The sequence below is a fragment of the Triticum aestivum genome, chromosome 5B (assembly GCF_018294505.1).
Source record: "Triticum aestivum cultivar Chinese Spring chromosome 5B, IWGSC CS RefSeq v2.1, whole genome shotgun sequence".
Lineage (NCBI taxonomy): Eukaryota > Viridiplantae > Streptophyta > Magnoliopsida > Poales > Poaceae > Triticum > Triticum aestivum.
This window is the reverse complement of record NC_057807.1, coordinates 256,481,585-256,505,167: the sequence shown is the minus strand read 5'-3', so window position 1 is coordinate 256,505,167 and position 23,583 is coordinate 256,481,585. Positions and strand designations below refer to the sequence as shown.

The 23,583-nt window shown below is 48.3% G+C and overlaps 1 protein-coding gene across 2 annotated transcripts; it reads left to right on the top strand.

The window, feature by feature from the left end:
- Positions 1 to 3,551: 3,551 nt before the first annotated feature.
- Positions 3,552 to 19,338, top strand: LOC123111245 (uncharacterized). 2 transcript variants are annotated; one of them, XM_044532003.1, is made up of 9 exons: positions 3,552 to 3,593; positions 3,684 to 3,762; positions 3,891 to 3,974; positions 8,678 to 8,765; positions 9,683 to 9,795; positions 18,198 to 18,262; positions 18,681 to 18,712; positions 18,825 to 18,917; positions 18,991 to 19,338. In XM_044532003.1, exons 2-9 carry the CDS (start codon positions 3,691 to 3,693, stop codon positions 19,017 to 19,019), a joined length of 576 nt encoding a protein of 191 aa, XP_044387938.1. In that variant the 5' UTR covers positions 3,552 to 3,593; positions 3,684 to 3,690; the 3' UTR covers positions 19,020 to 19,338. The 2 variants fall into 2 exon arrangements, with proteins under 2 accessions (XP_044387938.1, XP_044387939.1); XM_044532004.1 differs by lacking the exons at positions 8,678 to 8,765; positions 9,683 to 9,795; positions 18,198 to 18,262; ... (1 more) ...; positions 18,825 to 18,917; positions 18,991 to 19,338 and adding an exon at positions 5,257 to 6,015.
- The last annotated feature ends 4,245 nt before the right edge of the window (positions 19,339 to 23,583 follow it).

Below are 23,583 nucleotides of genomic sequence, written 5' to 3'. Positions count from 1 at the left end.
TCGGTCTCACCGAGCTTACGTTATGCCCTAACCCTAACCATATCGGTCCTACCGAGTTGCATGTCGGTCCCACCGAAATCACTAACGGTCACTAGGTTTACTGAATCGGTCCGACCGAGTTTGTTGATTCGGTCCCACCGAGATTGGTAAATTGTGTGTAACAGTTAGATTTTGTGTGGAGGCTATATATACCCCTCCACCTCCTCTTCATTCATGGAGAGAGCCATCAGAACAAACCTACACTTCCAACTTACCAGTTCTGAGAGAGAACCACCTACTCATGTGTTGAGGCCAAGATATTCCATTCCTACCATATGAATCTTGATCTCTAGCCTTCCCCAAGTTGCTTTCCACTCAAATCTTCTTTCCACCAGATCCAAATCCTATGAGAGAGAGTTGAGTGTTGGGGAGACTATCATTTGAAGCACAAGAGCAAGGAGTTCATCATCAACGCACCATTTGTTACTTCTTGGAGAGTGGTGTCTCCTAGATTGGCTAGGTTTCACTTGAGAGCCTTCGACAAGATGTGGAGTTGAACCAAGTCCGGTAACGCCTCCTTCAGGCCAAGTAGCTGGCCAAGCACTACTAGGACGGCCACCATTGCGAGGCGTTGTTCGCGGTGGGTGATTGGGTGTGGCTGCGTCTTCTTCATTGCTCTATGTAGTCACTGGACCCACGCGTGAAGCAGAAGCTTGGTCCTCGCTATGCCGGGCCCTTTGCTGTCCTGGAGCGCATCGGGAAGGTGGCTTACCGCCTTCAGTTTCCGGCGGGTGCGCGCATCCACGATGTCTTCCATGTGGGGCTGCTCAAGCTTTTCCGTGGGGAGCCACCTGTGGCTCCTCCCGCGCTTCCTCCAACTACCGACGGGCGTCTTCTTCCATCGCGGAGCATGGTACGTGTTGATTCAGTGGGCTGAACTTCCGGTGGAGGAAGCCACTTGGGAGCAGCATGAGGAGTTCCGCCAACACTACCTAGACTTCCAGCTCGAGGACGAGCTATTTGCGCAGGCGGGGAGAGATGTTATGATCGGGCAAACCTATGGCCATGGGAGGCCCACCAGGCAGGCTTAGCCCACAAGTTATTTTAGTTTTACTTCACGTCATGGTCATATAAACAAGGTGTAAGGCTCTTTTCAGAATTAAGAAATAAGACAATTCTATTGCCCCGCTCCCTGAGGAGCCAGAAACCCTAAACCCTAGCCGCCTCCTGCCTTCGCCGCCGCCGCACTTGCCGCAAGGACGGCGCCACGCCGCCGGCCGCCGCGCACCAGCCGTCGCCCTCCTCCCTCCTTCCCCTACAGACTACGCCCTAGACCGGGTAAAACCCTAGCTCCTATCACATTCAGCTTATGGCCAGGATGACCCTTTTTTGAAAAATGAGTTGAACATTCTGATGAGTGTTTTTGTATGTATTGTGCACAAAGTCTTTTTCTCTGCATTTCTTCCTCTTAGCTTAACAGTTTTTCTAGCCTTATATGTTTTTATTTAAATTGTTGTAGATCCCAAATTTCAAGAGAGTTTGGAATATGTTTGGCTCAAAGCAAATTACAGATTGGAGTAAATGGGGTTTGCACTTTGCAAAAGTTGCCAAGCAATCTAATAAGTACTCCCCTGCCCACCACTTTTATATTTGGTTCTCCTAGTCTATCTATATTCATCGGTTTTGATGAGTATTCAACTGTTTTGTAACTTTTTGAAGATTAATGGTCCATTTTTATATCATAGTATTCATAGGTTTAGATATTTTGAATATAATTTTTTATGCAATTTTTTTGTATACTTATGATTTTTTTAATGAAGTTTGCATGTGTAAGCTATGTGCTACTTCTTTAATCATGTATTGCAAGGTTTTTAATTTTTTTCTGATTGAAATTTGTATTTTTCTACTTACTTTTGCTTTTCTGTTGTGTTTCCAAGTATGACTATGGTATTCATGTATCAATGTACTTAAAACACTGGAAGCCTAGGGTTAAGATGCATGATTTTATTTCTGAAGCTAATATTCCTAATCTTCAAATCACGCTCGCAAATGAGATGCTTTTTAGTTACCACAATATTCTTAACGATGCAAAGAATTGCATTCGTGATTACTAGTTAGTGTGTAAGTACCATCAGTTAGTTTCTTTGTCTTTTCTATTATCTGTTTCTGATAAGTTCCTTTGTGGATTTTTTATATGATTCCTTTAATATGAATTGTTTTGTTCTCATGATTTTTTTTATGATATCCACAAACACATATTACTGATTTTCGAATTTTATAGTGACATGTGCTCAGTTGTTGTTTTCTTTTTTATTAATGTAGGTGGTGAGGAAGCCCTGATGAGGAAGCCTTTTCAAGATCATCTACAAAGTTTCAACCATCACTTGTTGATTGTCGAAGTGCATAGAGTCAAAGCTCCTTTTGAAGAAGTTGCAATCTTGTAGAACTAGAAAAAGTTGTGGAGCCTTCTGAAATACTCTCTTTTTATAAAAATGACATGCAACACGGTTTTGTGATTTTGATGATTCAATACGTGAGAAATAATTTTGTAATTCTGCATGTATTGACAGTCTGTAAAAGTTTTATTTAGTACATGGACACAGTTATTCATTTTAATACTATGGTTGTATATTTTATATATGTGTAAGTTGTTTCTCTTTATTTTTTATATATTTGTGATTTGAATTGTTTCTAAGATTGCATAAGTTTTCAGTATATGTATGCTGTCAAAGTTTCTCCTTACACTTGCATAAGTATTTTTCTAAAATTCTATTTTTAAAATTTTCTGGATCCTTTACTATTTGGTTCATCTTTTCTATAGATGAAGCAGTAGTATTTTCTAAGTGATCCTAAATTTTTGTTCTTCCAATTGAAAGCATTACTATTTTCATTTTGTTTGATCTTTACTATTTTGCTTTTTTACTTAGTTTTTTATTTTACAAATGAATCTCTCATTTTTTTTGTTTAATTGTTTTACATCAACATTTTCTAAGTATGTATGTGTGATCAAATTTTGTGCAAACTTGAAAATTTGTTTCCAAATTTTAGCTCCACATTTTTTTTAAAACTCCATTTTTTTATTTCTGATTTTTGGTACATTTTTTCATTTTTTTTACATCAACATTTTCTAAGTATGTATGTGTGATCAAATTTTGTGCAAAGTTAAAATTTTGTTTCCAAATTTTAGCTCCTCATTTTTTTAAATCTCCAATTTTTGGTACATTTTTTCGTGTGAGTTTCAAATTATTTTCTTTCCTGAACAATTTTTATTCTCTCATTTCTTTAGTTCTTTTTCTATTTTTTCTGATTTTTTGAGTGATTTGACTGGTGTTTAGTCTTTGCCACGTACTGCATGTAACAGTACTCCATGCCCACGTTCTTTTAGACGGTTACACCTAGCAACCATGGGAGACACTCAGCCCACTCCACTTGTACCATGCCGCCAACTTCCTGACCTCCCCACCCGCCCACTACTTCCCCGCCCTATTTATGTACCCTCTTTTCTCTTTGTGATCTCGCCCTATTTGTCTGTGCTAGTTGCTGCTGATTCCCCCTCCCCCCCCCCCCCCCCCCCCCCACCCCACAGCCTCGTTCCCTGAAGCACTGAAGCAGTGGTATGTACTTGCTTCTTTTCTTGGTTGAAATGTTTCTTTGTTCTCAGTGTTTTCATGAACTGATTTCTGGCTGCTTTGGTTTTGTTCCAGAGAGGATATGGGTGGTGATGGATCCAGGGAGTTCAAGCCTGATCATGACGAGGATGCATCTGCTTCTTCAAAAATGAAGGTATCATCTGCTTCTTCAGTCCATCCCCATCTTTTTTCTTGTCAGTTTTTATTTTTCGATGATAGCATCTGCTTCTTCAGATTTGATTTCATTTTAATTTTGGTATTTCGTTTTCACTTTTTCTACAGGTAGTGCGAGATGCATCCAAAGATCTCAAGCGTAAGGCTATAGTTGCAGCTCCTCCTGTTGCAAAGATGGCAAAGCCTAGTAAGGTATTTTCTCAACTTCTCCCATTTTTTTCTAAACTTTCTTGTAGGTGTTCCTTACATTTTTTTCCTTCTTCTTAGAATGTTCAATGATTATGGTGCTCCATCTCTTTTGGGCTTATTAGCTTCATGTATATAATCAGAGTGAAATGATTTTTACTTAGGATCTTTTAGTAACATGTACTTGCTCATTTCCGCGATGCACAATTTCTTCTTTGTTGCAGTGCAAATTTACTTAGATTAGGTTTGGCTTTTATTTTCGTTCAATTAGTTGTGATAGTTTTTTCTAATTAGGCTCATGCTTTTGTTTTTGTTTTTTGCCCATTGACATGTCATGCAACTTTTTTCTGGTGTGTTGTGCAATTCTTAGTATGTTTTCGATATGGTACCAAATTATATTAATCAGCTTAGTGTTTATTTTTTACCATAGGCTGATATTTCTGTGCTTGCTTGTATATATGATGTGCAAGTTATTCGTTTCTCATGTGCAACTTGTACATACTACATGTGGCCCACTTGTGTAGTCAATTTTTTAGGTTGATAATCAAAGTGAACTTATGTTTACCCTATTCTCATAATTTGTACTTGCTTGTAGATATGATGTGCAAGTTGTTCCTTTTTGTTGTGAATTTTTACATACTACTTGTTCCATTTGTTCATTTCTGTATGATGTTCATGTTGCCCACTTGTGTAGTTGAATTTTTTTAGGCTCATAATCAAGGTGAAATTATTTTCCCCTATGCTCTTTTTTTTGTACTTACTTGTAGATATGTCGTGCAAGTTATTTCTTTCTCTTCTGCAATTTTTTTTGTATAATGTATTCTTAGTGTTGGGTTTAAGTTTGAATAAATCCTTTTTCAGACTTATTTATATATGAAAAATCAGCCTAATTTTTTCTTACAAAAGAGGTCGTGGTACTTATTTCTTTTTGGGTTGTGCAATTTTAGGTTAGTTTAGGGCTTACATTTAAAGCAGAACATATAATTTACGTTTTGATGGTACTAGTAAGTGTGATCGATTCTTAAGTCAACAATTATTTGTTTGGTTTTTATATTTTATTGTTTCTTGATCTCTTATGTCATGTGCAATTCATGCATACTTGTTGTGCAACTCTATGAATGGTCTAGCTTCTCTAAATTTTGTCATTTTTTCAGAAACTTTTACATGAGGTAGTCATGTCCAAAATATAAGTATATGCTATCCATTAATATTTTCTTTTATCTCTTATTTTTCTTATTGGGCATTTTTTGATTCATTTTTTCTTTTATTTTATTTGTCTCATTCAAAGGATTTCAGTCGCAAAACTATGAAGATCTCAGCTGTTACAAGAACACAGCTGAATGTACCTTTTGGAGACACTGACAGAGTCGTGTGCTGCACTATAGTCAGCACCACTCATTCTGCTGGTTTTTGTGTTGGTGCTGGTCTTTTTGATTTGGCTGAACATAGAAGATTCAGGGTGGCAGATCACTATGTGAAGGACACTGTTCTAGTTGCATTTGATGATGCATTTGATGTGCTCCTAGTTGCTGGCTACGACTACAGTGTTGGTCCTGAAGCACTAATGACTGTTTCTAGGGTTTCTAAGTTAGAGCCTTATGTACCTGACTGGGATGGTTATTTCCAATCACGAACAATAATTGCTAGTGCTCCTGGTGATGTTGCTGTTGATGAAGACGAATAGGGTGCTCGTCGTGATGGTGGTACTGAAGATGAATGCTCTGGTGGTGGTTTTTCTGTGGGAGGACTTGGTGGCACTGGTGCAGGCGGTGCTGGTGCAAGTGTTGGAGCTTGAAGCTATGATGGTGCTATAACTTGTTAAGCTAAATTAGCTTTTGCTAGGCTAAATATAGGTGAAACATGCTCGTGTTAGGTTGCTAGGTTAAATTTGCTTTTGTCTTCTATGTAGTTGATCAGTCTGTTTGTGGATTTGAAAAGTATTCTCACTGTGGCTTCTTTATGTTATTATCAGTGTGTTATCTATGCACTTGGTATGTCTGTAGCTCTTGTCATCTATGGTATCTTTAAGATCAGTTTTCTATTTCAAGGAGTTTGTCCTTTTTTTCCAATGTCGTTCATTTATTTTCTTCATTGTTTGACTAGACGAGAATAACATAATAGTGTTATTTGTGTAAAGTTGTTCACCAATTTTTTCACTTTTAAAGGTAAGCCATTTTTGTGAACCTATGCATGTTTAAGAAGCTGCTCATTTTTCTTTCTGTTTGTCGCAATAATTTATATTTTCTTTTTTGTTTTTCAGGTGAGTTTTTTGCGATGGTGGAAATCATGCTTCTTACCTGTTGCCCTAATGTAAGCTATTTTCTTGCTCAACTAATAAATGCGCAAGATTAGTGCTAGCGTCATGCAATTTATGAGTTCTTTTTTTCTGCATGCTTTGTTTTTTTACTTTGAAATCAGTGACTGTGTTAACAATGTAAATGAAACGAAGTATAGCAAACTTAATATTGTCTCAAGAACATTTAAAATTACACAACCTCAAATTCTTACAATGCATTAATTCCTGAATGCAAATTTATCTAACTTTATTCAGTCTTAGTACAAGAAATATTTTCCTTGTATGCTCTCTCTCGGGTCTCATCACTAAGAAATCTTTGTTTTTCTCATCTGGTCTTCTTCAGTTGTAGGTACCTCTTATCTTCTTAGCTCACCTTTTTTGTGTTCTTCTCACATGCATGTTTTTCACTTTTTTATATGAGTAATCTGATCACAATAATTAAGTAATTTATTTTAAATCCAAAACTGCTTTTCTTTTCCTTCACCTCTTTTTTAGATTTTTGAAGCGGCTCAGGATTCTTTCTAGCCTTCTTCTTAGGCCTCGCCACTGGCTCCTCTTGTATTTTTACAACCAATTATATTGTGTCCTTGTTTATGACACCCTGAGCATGTGATCTTCTGCTTGCTAATTTATTTGTTCAACAATGCCATTCTGCCTTACTGTTGTCTTCATTCTCCCTTTTGGTTTAGTGTAGGCTGGATCATTCAGATTTCCAAGAGAACTTCCACCCAAGTTGGTTTACCCTTCATTTGTGTGTGTACTTGTCAACTCTGAATGAGAAATATTTGAATGTTCAGAATCTTCTTTGACTGGAATATCCAGTATTATCTTCTCGAGCACTGTCAAGTGATCATTCATTGCCTTTCATTCTTTCAGAATTTTTTTGATGCCTCAGCTGCTAACTCAATTAGTCGTCTTGACATTGAAAAGAATGACATATGATCATCTAGTCCATCTAGATTTCCATCTTGCTCAGTAATTTGTATTGCTCTCTTTTGTTTAGGTCTCCATCTGCCGATGAAATACTTATCTGGTAATTCATCAAAGTTGAGCCATTATATGACTTTCAGTGCATGGGAACAAAGTATCCAATCTTTTTCGAACTAAGCACATATGCGAGTGAATGTCTCTGTGTCTCTGTCAACCATGACTATGTATGTTCTAGGGTTGTACTCATAGAAGGCTTGAGTTGGAGATTTGTAAACCTCATACTATTTGTTCTTTTCCACTTCAACCATGTGAAATTTAGTTGCATTCATAAGGTGCTGCTAGAATTTGTAGAAAATGCCTCTGTTATACAATTTTACTGCTTGCTTTTCCAATGCACAATCACTCCACATTGTCGGTGTTGTACGTCTTGTCAGCGCATCATTTTCTTTACTTTTCTCTTCACGGCTCTGTGATATTTTGTCAAATTCTGTCATGAAAGCTATGACAGAGTAGCTAGAACCCACATTAGCCTTGAAAACAGCATGTGTTCCTTCACTTCGTGTTGTTGTTTGGATAAATGGGTAGAAATGGTTTTTGAAGTAGACAGGCACAAATCTTCTTCTGTTCTTCCAAATTATTCCAAACTACTTTATGTGTTGCACTTTGTGATGTTCAAACATTTGTGCCCACAGTTGCTCAAATTCCTCTATGGTTTTTGAATTTAGGACTATGTCTTAGAATTGTGCAACAAATGTTCATTCCTTGCAAAAGTCCTCCTTGCTTTGTTATGATGTCTTGGAATTGTGCAGACAAATGTTCATTCCTTGCAAAAGTCCTCCTTGCTTTGTTCTGTGCTTTTGTCAAGATGTGGAACAAGCAGTTCCTATGATTGCAATTTGGGAAGTATTTTAGAACTGCTGTTTTCATGGCAACATCTTGATCTGTTATAACTGATTTTGGAGCTTTACCACCCATGCACTTTAGGGAAGTGTTGAACAACCATTCAAATGTTTCCCTCTTTTCATCCTGAATAAATCCGCATGCAAACAAGCAATTATCTCCATGTCCATTAATTCCTACAATCGGTGCAAATCTGAGGTCATATTTGTATGTTTTGTAGGATGTGTCAAAGCTAAGCACATCTCCATATAGATCATAGTTCTTTCTGCATGTCCCATCTGCCCAGAATATGTGCATGACATTATTTTTGAGGTCTCTCTTGAATGGGTAGAAGAATAAGGGGTCCTTTGATTTTTTTTCTGCTCAAAGAACGAAACAACTTGCATCATATCATTCGGTTCATATTCTTTTCTCATTTTGTTCCCATGTTGCTAATTTGCTTCGATGTGTAAGGCAATGATTCAAGCCCTCCACCTCGCAAGAATGCAAGTATTGCCATGATTTTTCTAGTTGGTATATTGACTCTTTTGCATGTTCTGACCAAATCTTTTTCCTGTCTTGTCATGTATGAGTGCGATCCTAGGAACCTCACTTCTTCTGGTGGATGGAGTTCATGGTTATGTTCGAGGATCAGCTTTGTAACTACCCACTCACTAGTTTTGAAGCTCTAGGTAACAACCATCTGAGCTGGACACTCTGTCTTGATTGTGTAGTTTCTTCGTCTATCAGTTGTATTCTCTAGTTCAGTAGGTGCATTTTGACCTTCTTTGTACTTCCTCCTTTTAGCTCCTGTAGCGGTTGATTTCCTTTTGTTTCTAGGTTTGCCAGACCTATTGCACTTCATTGTGAACCTTGTCATTCTGTTGTTGTCGCCATCTTTTTTTCTGCAATGATAGTTTCCAACCTTCTGTATAGAAAAACCTGTGATTGCTGCATATTCATTATAAAATTTGTGTGCAAGAGCATCAGTTTCGAATGTCATGTTGAGTGCTGGCATATGATTGCTTTCATCTTCTTGACTGTGAATCAATGCCTTCTCAACACTTCCATTCGCAAGGAATATGTCAATATCGTCTGAAGATAAGTTTATGTCGATATTCTCAGTGCCATTACATGCGCAGCTAGTTCTTTAACGAAGTGCTCTGTTATTTTCAAACCTTGCCCCTCTGCTCCAAAGTCAGAGTCTGTCAGTGCAACAGTATTGGTTGTATCCTCATGGCATGTTTCTGTATGAACTGCGTCGTGTGCCTCAATATCAGAGTCTGCTTCATCAGTGCCATTACTGCCATCATCAGTTGTTTCTGCATAGTCAGGACCTTGTAGCTCATTTTGCATGTTGTTGCAGGACTTTGCAATTTGACTGTCTAGCATACTTTTTTGTGCTCTATAATTGGACGAAAATTATCCCAATTTAGATCTGCTTGATGCATTTGTGAATATATATATATATATATATATATATATATATATATATATATATATATATATATATATTCTCTCTGCTGTGATTATCATCACTTCCATTGATTTGCAAATTCAGTTCTTCTTTGTCAGTTTGGTTACGATCATCAGTTTCAATGTCATGCAGGTATTGCTCCTCAGCCACTGTTTCATTGCCATCAGTCTCTGATTGATCAGTTCCTACATCAGCGGCAGCCCACTCTTCTTGATCATAATCTATATCAGAAGCTTGCATTTCAGGTATTGAATTATTTTCCCAATGCTCTCTACTGCTGTTAAGTTTTCCATCATGAGTTTCTGCTCTGTGATAGTGATCTTCTGTACGTAATGCCTGCATCTAACACATTCATATTCCCCAATGTTTTGTCAGTACTGGTATTTTTTGTTTAGCTCTGTAAGACTTTTTACTTTTGATTTTTTGGTTCCCATACCTCTGATACCATGCCTTCTTGGAGAAGTGAAGTGAAACTCTGTATAGGCAATCCCATCACTCTGAAGATGACTCATGAGAGTCATTTGCTGCATTAGGGTTGTGTAAGATTGATGCCCATATGATGCTTGCTCATGCAGTATCTCATTGTTGTTTCCCCCGTGATGAAGTTGACTCAATCCCTGTAAGACAAAGCACATTTACAAAAATAGTTGATCAGATACCTTAAGTTGTTTTTTATACTTAGTAAGTTTTTGTGTGATACCTCTTTATTCTGAAAGTTGCTAATTGCTCTGATATGTTGATCCTCTTTATCAGCATGCTTTTGTGCAAGATATTGACCCTGCATGTGAAATTTTTCAATTCAAACACGACAACAAGGCACAAAAGAAGAATAGTTGATTACAATAATTATGCTATGGAGGACAAACCCGATGGCTCTGGCTCTGGCGACTCGCGCCCCCCCCCCCCGACGGCGCGGGCTCCGCGGCCGCCCGGCCGTCCCCTCCGCCGCCCTCGCCCTCGCGCCCCGGCCCTCCGCCGGCGCCCGCCTCCCCCTCGCCAGCCTCCTCTGGTTCCCCGGCTCTGCGCTGGGCGGACGTGGCCGAGGCGGAGGATTTGGCGGCTGGCCGCCCCGTCGTTCGTCGGGCTCGGGTTCCCCCCAAGGCGCCGCCGCGGCCGACGCCTGACCTTGCCGGTGGCTCTTCCCCCAGGGGTGGGGGATCAGCCGCCCGCGGGTCGGGCCGCCGCCGGCCCCCCCCTCGGCCACCCCTCCGGCTCGGCCTCCACACGGCGGTCCCTCGCGAGCTGGGCTCCCCCCCCCCCGGCGGCGCCGCGCTGGCAGCTGGGGCGTTGCCGGCCGCGCCGACCGGGGTGCCGCCCGTGCCTCCTGGAGGTCTTCGCCCACCGCCGGCCTCCTCCAGGCCCCGCCTCCAAATGCCCCGGCCGGTCCGCCCTCTGCGCCCTCGCCGGCGTGCGCTTCGGCTTCTTCCGGGCGCAATCCTTACCGCCCATTCCTCCCCTCCGGCCGGCCCGCCGGCCCCCTCCCCCTCGGTCGCCCCTCCGGCCCGCCTCCCCCTCGCCGCCCCCGAACGCCCCCGCCGGCGGCCGCCGCGGTGGTGCTAGGGGAAACCCTAGCGCCCCGGCTGGTAACCCCCGGGCGGTCGTTTCGGGCCGCGCTGGTGCTGGGCCGGCCCGCGGACCCGGCTCCTGGGCCCCTTCCTGGGCCGGTGGCGGCTGGAGCGGCCTGTGGGCTGGTGCCTGTGGTGACTCGGGTGGGCCGCCCCGGCAGGCCGGCTGGGCCCGCCTGGCCCACCACGGCCCCCCACGCCAGTCACTTTGGCTCCCGCTAGGGTTGCCACGCCCTCCACTTCTCCCCACCCCCGCGCCGCCAGCTCTCGCTCCTGCCCCCTCGGTCGCCGCCCCGCTTCCTGACCGCCTCGCCGGCGTCACCGATCCCCCTCCGCCCCCGTTCCCCACCGCGCCTCCCATGCCGCGGGAATGGGGGGACGAGGCGGGTCGCCCCAAACGCCGGGCCGGCGACCGCCGTGAACCTCCCCACCCCTCCCCCGATGGCCGCCGGCGCGAAGAGGACCTGCGGCAGCAGCTTTCCTCCCGGCCGGCGCGGCACTCGCCGGCGCGTGAGCCCCGCTCCCCCGCCCGCCCATCGCGCCGCTCCCCGGCTCGTGACGACCGCCGCTCCCGGTCCCCATCGCGCCGCTCCACTCCGCGGGGGGCCCCCCGTGACCGTGACCGCGGCCGGTCCCCGGCTCGGGAGACTCGGCCGCCCCCTCGGCGCCGGTCTCCCTCGCCGGCCCGGCGCCGCGACCGGTCTCCCTCGCCGCCCCGACCGCTCCCCTCCAACGCCGAAGCCGACGCCACCTCCAGCCGCTACCAGCCCCCCGCTCTCAGGCTGCGTTCCCGCCGTCCAATGGTGGTAACGGCAACCGGGGACGCCCCGGATCCAAGAAGAAGAAGAAGAAGGGGCCCCCGCGCCCTCAAGCCACCACCGCCTCCGCTCCTGTGGCTCCTCCCCCGGGTGCCGCCGCCGCGGCCGGGGCTCAGCCGTGCTTCAACTGCGGCCTCTCAGGCCACTTCCAGGTGGCATGCCCCAACCCACCCTCGTGCTACTTGTGCAAGGAGTCCGGGCACCCCGCGATTCTCTGCCCGGATCGCCCGGTCTCGGAGGAGCTCATGATCTACGGGCGCGACATCGAGGACCTGGCTTTCTTCCACATCGAGGTGCCCGAGCTCGCCCCACCGTCCCCCTCGCTGCTGGCTGTGGTGACGGTGATGGGCGACGCTGTCGTCACCCCGGAGCTGATTGAGGCTGAGCTCAACCACCTGTGCCGTTGCTCGTGGGACTGGCAGGTGACCCCCACGGCCCCCAGCTCCTTCTCCGTGGTGTTCCCAGACGCGATGAGCATGGGCTTCTGCACTCGCAGCAACAACATCACCCTGGCGCTCAACGACATCGTGGTGAACATCGCTGAGCCACAGTGGGATCCCAGAGCCGTCGCCACCCTGGACACGGCTTGGCTCCTCATCTCTGGCCTCCCTGATGTGGCCCGGTCCGAGCGGACCATCCGCAGTATGTCCAAGATCCTGGGCAGGGTGGTGGTGGTGGATGAGCTCTCCCTGCGCAAGGAGGAGGAGGTGCGGGTTAAGGTGAAATGCCTGGACTCCTCCAAACTCCACGTCACGATCCGGGTCTTCTTCAACGATGATGGCTACGACCTCAAGATCCGCCCCGAGCCCCCGTCCCACGTCGGCCGTCCTCGCCTCTCGGCGGGCAGTCTCCTGGGAGGGGGCCCTGCGGCTGATGACGACACCCACCACCGCCGCTCGCGCTCCTCCCGCTTCGATGATCCTGCCGAGGAGGATGAGTCGGAGCACTCTCGCTCCCCGTCTCGGGACTCCCCCAACCCTCCCGCAGGTAGGGGTGGGTCGGGGCCGGGGCGCTCTCGGGTGACGGCTACCGATCTCGCGGTGGCCCTCCGCCTGGCCACCCCTCTGGCTCCCTCCCCATCGGTGTCGGAGTCCTCCGGCGTCATCTCCAGCGTGAGCCTCCTCGTCGCCCCGCCCTCGTCCCCCCGCTCCCCCGACGCCACCTCGGCCCGCCGCCCTGCGACACCAGGGGCCGAGCCCACCCCCGCCGGCTCGGACCCCCTGCTGTCCCCCGCGGCTGGTGATGCTATGGTGCCCGTCGCCCCCCCCCCCCCCCCCGCTGCTGCTCTAATCTCTTCACCATCAGGAGCAGCGGTGGGGGAGTCCCTGGGGTCACCCGCCCCCCTCCCCGCGTTGGGGCCGGCCTGCCTCACCCCCGCCTCGCCGGCTTCCCCGGCCGCCTCGCTGACGGTGGACGTCGCCTCCCCGGCCTCCGCGCACCCCCCTCCGACGGTGGCGTACACCAGGAGACCCCGGTCCTCCTCCACGCCGGTGACGTCCTCCCGCCGCAGCGCCCGCCTGGAGGCGTCACGGCCGGGCGACTCTCCTGCTCCTTCCGTCGCCGAGCGGGCGGAGCTCCGCGCCGCGGTGCGGAACCTTGAGTCAGGTGTGGATCCCGTACCTCCCAGTTCTTCTCGTTGCTCCTTTTCTGCTCTCGAGGCCGCTCCCCTTGGCCACCTTGCTAAGGTGGCCAACGACTCGGCCATTGTCTTCAGGGGGGAGGTTGGGCCCCCCTTAGATCAGATTGAGGCCATCAGGGCCCGGGAGATCCTCGACGGCAGGCTGGCCGAGTCTCGTGCCCGCCTGCTTCGGCCTCCAGCTCCGACCCCTCTGGAGGCCGACGGGATCATCCGTGGTCGCACTCGGTCTCGCACGGCCGCCCTTCGCGCGCAAAGCGCCTCTCGTGTCTTGGGGTCAAGCAGCCCCCCGATGGGGGTTTAGATGAGGGCCCTTTTCTGGAACCTCCGCGGCTTCGGCCATGACGGCCGTCGCCGCCAGCTCATCGAGTACATCCGGGACGAACATATTGACATTATTGCCATCCAAGAAACCCTTAGAGTCGAGTTCTCCCTACAGGAGCTGGAACATCTGAGCCCCCACCTCTTCGCGTGGCACTAGCTCCCTTCTAGCGGGACCTCAGGCCACTCGGGTGGCATCCTTCTTGGGGTTAAGGATGCCACTTTCGAGGTGGGCGGCATGGATAGAGGGGAGTTTTTCGTTAGCATGGAGATCTTCGAGCGGGCTTTGAACTTCAAATGGGAGGTCATTGCGGTCTACGGTCCGGCTGACCACCGCCGCTCCCCGGCCTTCCTTGCCGAGTTGCAGCTGAAGATCTCCAACTCCCCACATCCTGTTTTGGTGGGGGGCGACTTCAACCTCATCCGTTCGCCGGACGAGAAGAATAATTCCCGGGTTAATTTCCCCCGGATGCAGCTTTTCAACGATTGGATCGCGGAGCTGGGGCTCCGTGAGCTTGACCGGACTGGTGCCAGATTTACTTGGACCAACCGGCAAACTATTCCGACACAATCCGTGCTGGATCGTGTCCTAGTTTCCCCGGAGTGGGAATTGCGATGCCCCCTGGCATCGCTCCGGGCGGTCACCCGGATTGGTTCCGACCATGTCCCCCTTCTCCTCTCCACGGTTGACGAGCGCCCTCCCTCCCCGCCGCGGTTCCGGTTCGAGAGCTTCTGGCTCAACCAGGCGGGCTTCCGGGAGGCCGTCGTCGCCCGCTGGATCTTCGCCAGGTCGGCACCCCATCGCGCCATGTCCGCGGTCGATACTTGGCACTTTTGTGCCAAGTTAGCCCGCCAGTTCATGAAGGGTTGGGGGGGTAATCTTGGCCGGGACCTGAGAGAGCGCAAGAATTCCATCCTTGTGGCGATTCAAGCCTTGGATGCGCGCGCGGACTCGACCGGGCTCTCCTCGGATGAGTGGCTGCTGCGCTACGACCTAGAGGACCAGCTATCCCTCATCTACACGGACGAGGAGGCCTACTGGCGCCTACGGGGCACCCAGAGATGGGTGCTTCAGGGCGACGCAAACACCGCATACTTCCAGGCGGTTGCGAACGGCCGGCGCCGTCGCAACTCCATCCACTGCCTGTGGGATGGAGATGCGCAGTTAGTGCAGCCCGCGGCCATCCGCCTCCATGTGGATGGCTTCTATAGGGCCTTATTTACCCCCACCCCGCGTGGTGGGGCTAGCCTTGCCCCCGACATTTGGTCGGGGGCGCTTGGAGTCTCGGCTGCAGCCAATGCGGCCTTGGTTGCTCCTTTCAGTGAGGACGAGGTCCTCGCTGCCATTAGGGGGATGAACCCCTCCTCGGCCCCGGGACCTGATGGTCTACCTGTAGCTTTCTTCAAGACGTTCTGGCCTACCATCAAGCATGAGGTCATGGCTCTCTTTGAGGAATTCTACTCTGGTACCATGGATTTGGGGCGCCTTAACTATGGTGTGGTGACCCTCATCCCCAAGGTCCCGGGTGCCGCCGATATCCGCCAGTTCCGCCCCATCACAGTTATTAATGTGATCTTTAGGATTCTGGCGAAGGGGTACGCCAATAGGGTGACCCTCCTTGCGGACACTATTACCCACCCGAACCAATCCGCCTTCATTCAAGGCCGATTTATCCTGGATGGGGTGTTGGTGTTCCACGAAGTGCTCCACGAGGTTCGTCTGAAGCGCCACAGGGCGGTCTTCCTTAAGCTGGACTTCCACAAAGCCTATGACACGGTCCACTGGCCGTTCCTGAGGGAAGTCCTGCTTCGCAAGGGCTTTGACGATCGGTGGGTGACCCGCGTCATGCAGCTCGTCTCCTGCGGCCGGACTGCGGTGAACATCAACGGCGAGATTGGACCCTTCTTCCCTACCCTTTGTGGGGTTCGGCAGGGGGACCCCTTCTCGCCGTTCTTGTTCAACATGGTTGTCGATGCCCTGGCCGCCATCCTAGTTAAGGCCACGGCTGCGGGGCATATTCGAGGCTTGGTCCCGCACCTTGTTGGAGGGGGAGGGGTGACCCTTCTCCAATACGCGGATGACACCATTATTATGACGGAGGGATCCGCCCTCGAGATTTCCAACCTGAAGTTCCTCCTTCTGTGCTTCCAGCAAATGTCGGGCCTGACCATCAACTTTGACAAGAGCGAAGTGATGGTGCTCGGCTACCCCAATGAGGACGCTCAGTCCATTGCCGATCGGCTTAACTGCCGGCTGGGATCTTTTCCCACGACCTATCTGGGGATCCCCATTAGCGACTCGCGCCTCACCGTGGCGGACCTCCGCCCCACGGTGACCCGTATGCAGCACCGAGTTGAGCCCTGGAAAGGGCGCTGGCTGTCGAAGGCGGCACGTGTGATCCTTATCAACTCGTCGCTTGCCAGCCTTCTGTGGTTCCTCATGAGCTTTTACAGCCTTCATGAAACCCTTCATCAGGAGATCGCCAAGTACCAGGCCAGATTTTTCTGGGCTGGCGAGGCAGGCAGACAGAAATATCACATGGTCAGCTGGCCAGACATCTGCAAACCCAAAGACCAGGATTTTGTCCTCTCGGCGCATGAACATCGCCCTCCTCACCCGCTGGCTATGGCGCATTGCCAATGGGGAGGGAGGCCTTTGGTTGACTATCATCCGGAACAAGTACCTGCGTGGCCAGCCTCTGGCGTTCTGCCAGCGCTCGGGCGGTTCCCAGTTTTGGCAGGCAGTCGTCCAGCTGCTTCCAGTCCTGAGGATAGGCACCTCCATCTCGGTGGGCTCTGGCGCCTCGACCTTGTTTTGGCTTGATAGTTGGCTAGGGGACTCCCCCCTGGCCGCCCGGTTCCCCATCCTCTTCGACATTGTAGTTGACCCTCGGGTCTCGGTCGAGGCGGCCCTTATTGACTTAGGGCGCCTCGCGTTTCGTCGTCCTTTTGGCCCTGCCGAGGTGGCTGCTTGGGATGTCCTCCTCCAGGACATCGCCCTGTTGCCTATGGACGTGGCTGACTCTCCGGATGCCATCTCCTGGCGTCTGGATTCCTCAGGCCGCTTCTCCACCAAGTCCCTTTACGCGGCTATTGCCCCATCAGTTGCCCCGGAGCCTTTCGGCCTTATCTGGGACATCCGCCTCCCACTTAAGATCCGGATCTTCTTGTGGCAATGGATCCGCGGCCGCCTCCCGTCCGGCGTGGAGGTCCTCAAGCGCCATGGGCCTGGGGATGGGATGTGCCCCCTATGTGACACGGCGGAGGATGCCAATCACATCTTCTTCTCCTGTTGCACGGCACAGTTCCTATGGGCGTGTTTTCGCGAAACGGTTGGGGGACAGTGGTGTAATAACAACTTCCCCGACTTGCTTGCGGAAATCCAGGCCTCCCATCCACGCTACAGACATATTAGATGGCTGTGCGTTGGGGTGCTGGCTTGGACGTTGTGGACGGTTCGCAATAAGCTTGTCATTCAGAAGGTGCCTCTTCGACGTGCGACTGACTCCATCTTCAAAATGTGTGGTTACTTGCAGCTCTGGCGGCCGCTTAGCCGCCCTCCGGACCGGGATGCCATCGACAGACTCCTCTCCGACCTTCGTTCGTTGGCCTTCCGCCTGGCACCGCCGCTCCCGCCGCCTCCCCTGGAGCCCGACTAGAGGCGTCTCTCTCCCGGCGTGTGTGCCGCTTTTTTTGTGTGTGTTGGGCTTGTTGAGCTGTGCCCTCAACACTAACCCTTGATGCTTGTTTGTTCCTGGACTATGTGTGTGTGTGTGTCCTTGGTGGTGTGAACCTTGTGGATGTTGGCTTTGGCATTGGCTTTATCTATAAAGCGGGGCGTGAGCCTTTTTCGGTATAATTATGCTATAACTCTGAAATTTAAGTCAGTTTTTAATTTTCAGCACCCTATGTTCGTTTGTCATACCTCTTCATTCTGCCCACGATTATTTGCTCCAATATCCCACCATACTTGCTCAGCATCCTCATGTGCAATATATTGACCCTTCTTGTGAAACTTTGCATATCAAATAGAGGAATAAGTCATTTAACTTAGCATTATGTTTTTTTTCATTTTCATTACTTCTTGCTTTCTTTTCTAACCTGAGTAAATTGGTTCACTGCATTCATATGGCTTTGTATTTGCTTTGATGGTTCTTCTGAAATTTTAGGCACCTGAAACGGATAAACTGTACTTGTTATTTTTTCAACTTTTCACCAAAATTTGAGTCTAGCTTTAATGGATGATAGCATAAGTAATGCTTCTTTTTTGCTCACCATGATATGTCCTGATTTTTCTACTTGTGCAGATATGTGTAGGTGCTGACCTTCGAGAAGACAGCGTGTCACCTGAGAAACAAAGATATATTGCCAGGTACAAAACAATTTTTGGTTATGAATAAAGCCACAATGTATAAAACAGCATGCGTACTAGATTCTGACATGTGTTTCTGTTATCTGGGTAGGTGATCATTCTACTATAGAAATAGTTTCTGACATTTTCTATTTTTTTGGTGGGTGATCATTCTAGAATAGAAATAGTTTCTGACTTTTATCTAATTTAATGATGGGTGGGTGATCATTCTACTATAGAAATAGTTTCTAACATTTTCCTTTTTTCTGGGTGGGTGTTCATTCTAGTATAGAAATACTTTCTGCACAAATTTAGTTTCTGAATGTTTATTCAGTTCTCATGTTCTGACATTTTGTTAGATGACATTTAGTTTCTGAATTTTTTGTGTACACAGAATGTTTTCAAGGTTTATGTAATTCAGTCTACGTCACTTTTGCAGGCTTTTGCTTATGTTTCAGAAATTATTTAACAGTTAAGTAATTCAACATGTTTCATTTCTTTCTTGTCCCATGTAAGATCTGACTACATGCATACTAATTTTTTTCCCTTTTTCTTTTTCCTGATGCGAAATGATATGAACTAGAAAAGCAAACCAGGGGAGAAGGTCACCAGATGCAAAATGATATGATCCATGGAGAAAGGGAGCAACAAAGGATGAATTACCAGAGGCAGACAGGTAGGGTCACCGGATCCACCTTTCTTCCTCTTCTTTCTTAATCTTTTGATGCCTTCAATTGGATCATATCCAGGTTTCTCCATGGCGGCGCTGTTAGGGTAGAGGAGCTCTCGAAGGAGGAAGAAAGTGGAAGAAAGGAAGGAAAGCTTTGCGGCTTAACAGGTTGCGGGTCCAGAGAATATAGAAGGAGAAGGTCCGGAAAAAAGACAGAAGGAGAAGGCCCAGAGAGCATAGAATTCGGCAGCCCAGATTTCTGGGTTGGGCTGCTGACCTTAGGGCATGTACAATGGTGCTATCTTAGGAGTGCCACGTAGGATAAATCATGAGGTGGAGGAGAGAGAACTCATAAGAAAAGGTTTGTCTTCTCTTATTTAAGAAAAGACAAGAGATGATCTCTTAGCATAATATGTCTCAGCATGTTTTTAGGAATAGCTAGTTATTGAAGATAAGACTAAGAGATGACCCATTGTAGACTCTTTTTATTGTCATCTCTAAATTATATGCAAGACTTAAGATAAGACTGTCTTATCAACCATTGTACATACCCTTAAGAATCGACTGACTCTGTTTTCTGGGTTCAGTCGATCTTAGTTTGCTCTGTAGTTTTCTGTCGACTGGTCATTCTTTTGAAATTCAGTCGACTTGCACATAGCAAGTCCCATAAAATAACCATTTGAAAGGCTACCAATGGACAGTTATGTTCTCACCGATTCATGTTCCATGATCCTAAGTCATGTCAATGCCTAGACCCCCTGGTAATGTTAATGTGTATAGTGCTGCTAAATTATTGGGTTTGATGGCACCTCTCGAATGGCATCCAATTTGATTTACATCAAATAGCGTTGTATATTAATGGGACGGGAGGACTATATACTTTCATTTTTTTTAAAGAAGGCACAACAACATACATGCACCATCTAGGTATAGCTGCCACTAATATAGGCAAGAAATATAATACTTGTCTGTATCACCCACATCATAAAAAAAGAATCAAAATCTTATACCCCCTCATCATCTCTCTTATGACTATACTCGCTTTGCATAACAGCTTTAGTGGGCACAACTGAATAGCCTACCAGTGGCAGACAACACGTTTACACCTAAAAGAACTTGTATAGACTGCTGGAATCAAATTCTCCGATACTAGCCAGTAATTTGATAAATCTTACACCATCAAAATCCAGCAATTTGAAATGGCTGGCTCAGCGCATACACAACAAATTTCGCACATCTCTACACATACTGAATACATCCCACAACCTCCTCTATCAAGTCCTGGAAATCTGCAGGTGTTTGACTTTGACCATCACTATGTCATCAGCCAAATAGGACTGAAAGTAGCCATCCCAATGTACCCGTGGCAAATTAGGAGAACATATGGTACACTACGGCTTGAGGTGCACCCAATGCACCCATTCTCAGTAACTCTATGAAGTTCAGAAAAACTGGAAAAAAATCATGGGCATCAAACCCAATAAGCGTCGGTACTATGGTGCTCTTTCGTGATAGACACGTCATCACAGGCGTACTGCTCGTGGTGGCCAGTGGCGAGAGATTTGCGTTGGCCAGTCACGTGCTTCGGCCATATTGTGTAGCTGTCCACGTCATCCCACAGTGTGAGCGAGAAAAAAAAGCAACAGAAAAAACGTCTTCATATCGTTTCCTTACCGACGAAGGGACTCCCCAACGGCCCAGCCCCCTATCCCCATCTCCTGATTCATGTCCCTCTCCCTTTCTCTCAACTGCTGCCGCCACCACCAAGGATCTCCCCACATCGCCGCTGCCACCCTTTCTCTCCTCCCCCAGCTGCTCTTCCAGCCTCGCACCGCCCCACCTCACCGGCCTGAGCAGGGGTGGCGTACCTCGTCCTAGCCTTCGTTTGAGTTGGATTGAGATGGCAATGGCGGCAGCTGGATGCACCGGAGGCACTGCAGAGGAGGCTCGTGCAGGTGGTGGTGGTGATGGGAGTGGGGAGAAAGGAAAGAGCATGGAGGCGGTGGCCGTCACTGGCAGAGCAGATCAAAACCAGGGCGGCGGCCAGACGCGATCTAGAGAACCTATGGCCGGTGGTGCGTGGTCTGGGTGGGTACAACCTGCGTGAGTTGAAGGCGAGGTGACCTTCTCTCCTCCGTCGTTGACTCATATGCTCCCATATCTTTTTATTTATTTATTTTCATTAAATCAGTTGCTGCAACACTTGATTCTGAAGGCGATGGTATCTTCATATTTTGAAGGTTCTTTGATTTCAAATAATGACTCAAATTAGATGAGATTTCTGATGCTAAAGAATGTTTGCCTATGTAACAAGCATCGTATATTGATATTGGATATATCATGTATTTTGTATATTTACTACCAGTTAGTACTGATTATTGCAACACTAAGCGATTGTGCTTTTAATGTCATATTAATGAGCAACTGCATGACTTGTATGTCAACCCATAATGGTAAATTTGTCATGGCTGCAACTCGCTTCTTTTCAAGTTTTGGCCTAAGATCTTTCCTCAGGATCCCTTTTCACCTGAGGCCACCTGCACCCGTACCTTTCCTTTACTGCCTTTACTGCCTATTGTCAATTGTCGCTACCCACCTAAGCCCAATGTTCCCCATAGTCTTTTCAACTATGTCGGTCCCATGCTATCTTTGGCCCACACTCTTGCCCAGGTGAGACCAATTTTCGTGTATTGACCCTTTTGACATAGTTTAGCCGGATTTGACCCTCATCCAAAAGTTTTTCGGGATCTGACCCTTTTTCTACCGCCTTAGTTCTTGGCAATAGGGTTACACAACCTACCATCAATGTTAATGGTTGTAGGACTTAACTACAGCGTTATATCCGTTTGACACTAGAAAACCTTACTGCCAGTGCTTTTGGCAGTCGCCTATTATATCCTACCGCCATGGAGTTTGGCGGTAGGGTCTTAACACTGCTCTACCCTGCAGCACTCAGACATATATTGCACTGCGACAGTCATGTGTTCATCAGCTAAAGTTAAAGCTAGCCATGCATGTGTGGCCTAGGGAAGCACAAGAGGACAAACTAGGCCATGCATGTGTAGCCATGCGTGTGTGGCCTAGGGAGTAGTACATAGGAGGGTAGGTGGGACAAGACGTGAAGCATAACCATGCATGCAAGCTACGGCTAGAGTTAATTAACTCACTCCTAGGCAGGCAGGCATAGCCATGCATGCATGCATGCATAGCCGGTCGGTCTCCAAGAGCCTACCGCCAAAGATTATGGCGGTAGGGTTACACAGCCTACCGCCGAAGACTTTGGCAGTAGGGTATTTTCGACGTTAAATAGATGTAATGGCGCAGTTAAGTCCTACCGCCATTAACCTTGATGGTAGGTTGTGTAACCCTATCGCCAAGAACTATGGGGAACCTGGTGCATGTAGCTCCCGCTTGCGCAGGGTCCAGGGAAGGGTCCGACCACTTTGGGTCTATAGTACGCAGCCTTTCCCTACATTTCTGTAAGAGGCTGTTTCCAGGACTTGAACCCATGACCTCATGGTCACAAGGCAGCAGCTTTACCACTGCGCCAAGGCTCCCCTTCTATCGCCAAGAACTATGTCGGTAGGAAAAAGTGTCAGATCCCGAAATATTTTGAACGAGCGCCAGATCCGGCTAAACTTTGTCAAAAGGGTCAAAACATGAAAATTGGCCCCCAGGTGAATCCAGTGCCTTCCACCGCTTTCTTGCAGCTGCAGTGCTAGCTCTGGTTTACCTCCCCTCCTACTTGCCCCCTGCCAACAAAGTCTAATGAGCTTGCTGTTGCTTCCTTGTCGCATAGAGATCACCACTTCTCTGGTTTCCGGCACTTCACTTCTCCATGCTGCATGCTTTTCTCTCCCTCCGGGCATCACTCGCTACGTTTGCAGCTGCCCGACCCCTCCCAAGGAGCCCAGATCTTTGCAGTGCAAGGCTTCTCCCGTATTGATGCCACTGTTCCCCGCGCTGGCAGTGGAGCCTGCGCTGGAGGAGGCGAACTCTGTGGCCAACCCAATCATCATCGAGCCTTCGAAGGACGCGATGGGGGAAGCAGAGTAGGATCAGGGCCATGATGATTCGGCTCTGCACGCCCTGAGCCCTGGCAGCTGGTCGCAGAGGAGGCCTTGGCAATGCAGGTGGAGGAGCCACCTCTCGCTGCCACGACCACGCTGGTGGAGGCGCCAGCTAAGGAGTCGATGGCTCTGCGGCGCAGTGCGAGGCTCCTCAACCTGCTAGATGGTCCTCGCGTGGACTGTGTCGAGCATGCAACCAAATGCAAGGCACAGATGGCCATCTCTGCATCTTTGGCCTCTTCCTGCAGCCGCTCAACTTCCTCTTCCAAGCGGGCCAAGAAGCTTCACGACATCTTCGCCCAGATCCAGCTGATGCTCAAGGCGCTCACACACTACTACGACCTCAACCTCAATGACATCCTGATGGAAGTCTAGGAGCGTTCCATGGCCTCTACTTCTACCTCGTATGTGCGCTCCCTCGATCTCAATGAGTAGAAGATGCAGAATGAGTAGAAGATGGAGAATGATTGTTGCATTACTTGGCCTTATGCCTATGTTGCTGTAGCTGTTGCATGGTTGATCCCTCTCCCGGCCTGTCGGGAGTAGTCGTGCCAGGTCCTGTTCGTGTTTGTCCTTAGGTTTAGTTGGGCCTCCTAATCCTC

Excerpts from the sequence above, each read along its gene's own strand:
- LOC123111245 (XM_044532003.1), top strand. The coding sequence starts at position 3,691 with ATGGGTGGTGATGGATCCAGGGAGTTCAAGCCTGATCATGACGAGGAT. Across the intron at positions 18,263-18,680 it reads AAACAAAGATATATTGCCAG|GCTTTTGCTTATGTTTCAGA; the intron begins GTACAAAACAAT and ends TCACTTTTGCAG. Across the intron at positions 18,713-18,824 it reads GTTTCAGAAATTATTTAACA|AAAAGCAAACCAGGGGAGAA; the intron begins GTTAAGTAATTC and ends GATATGAACTAG.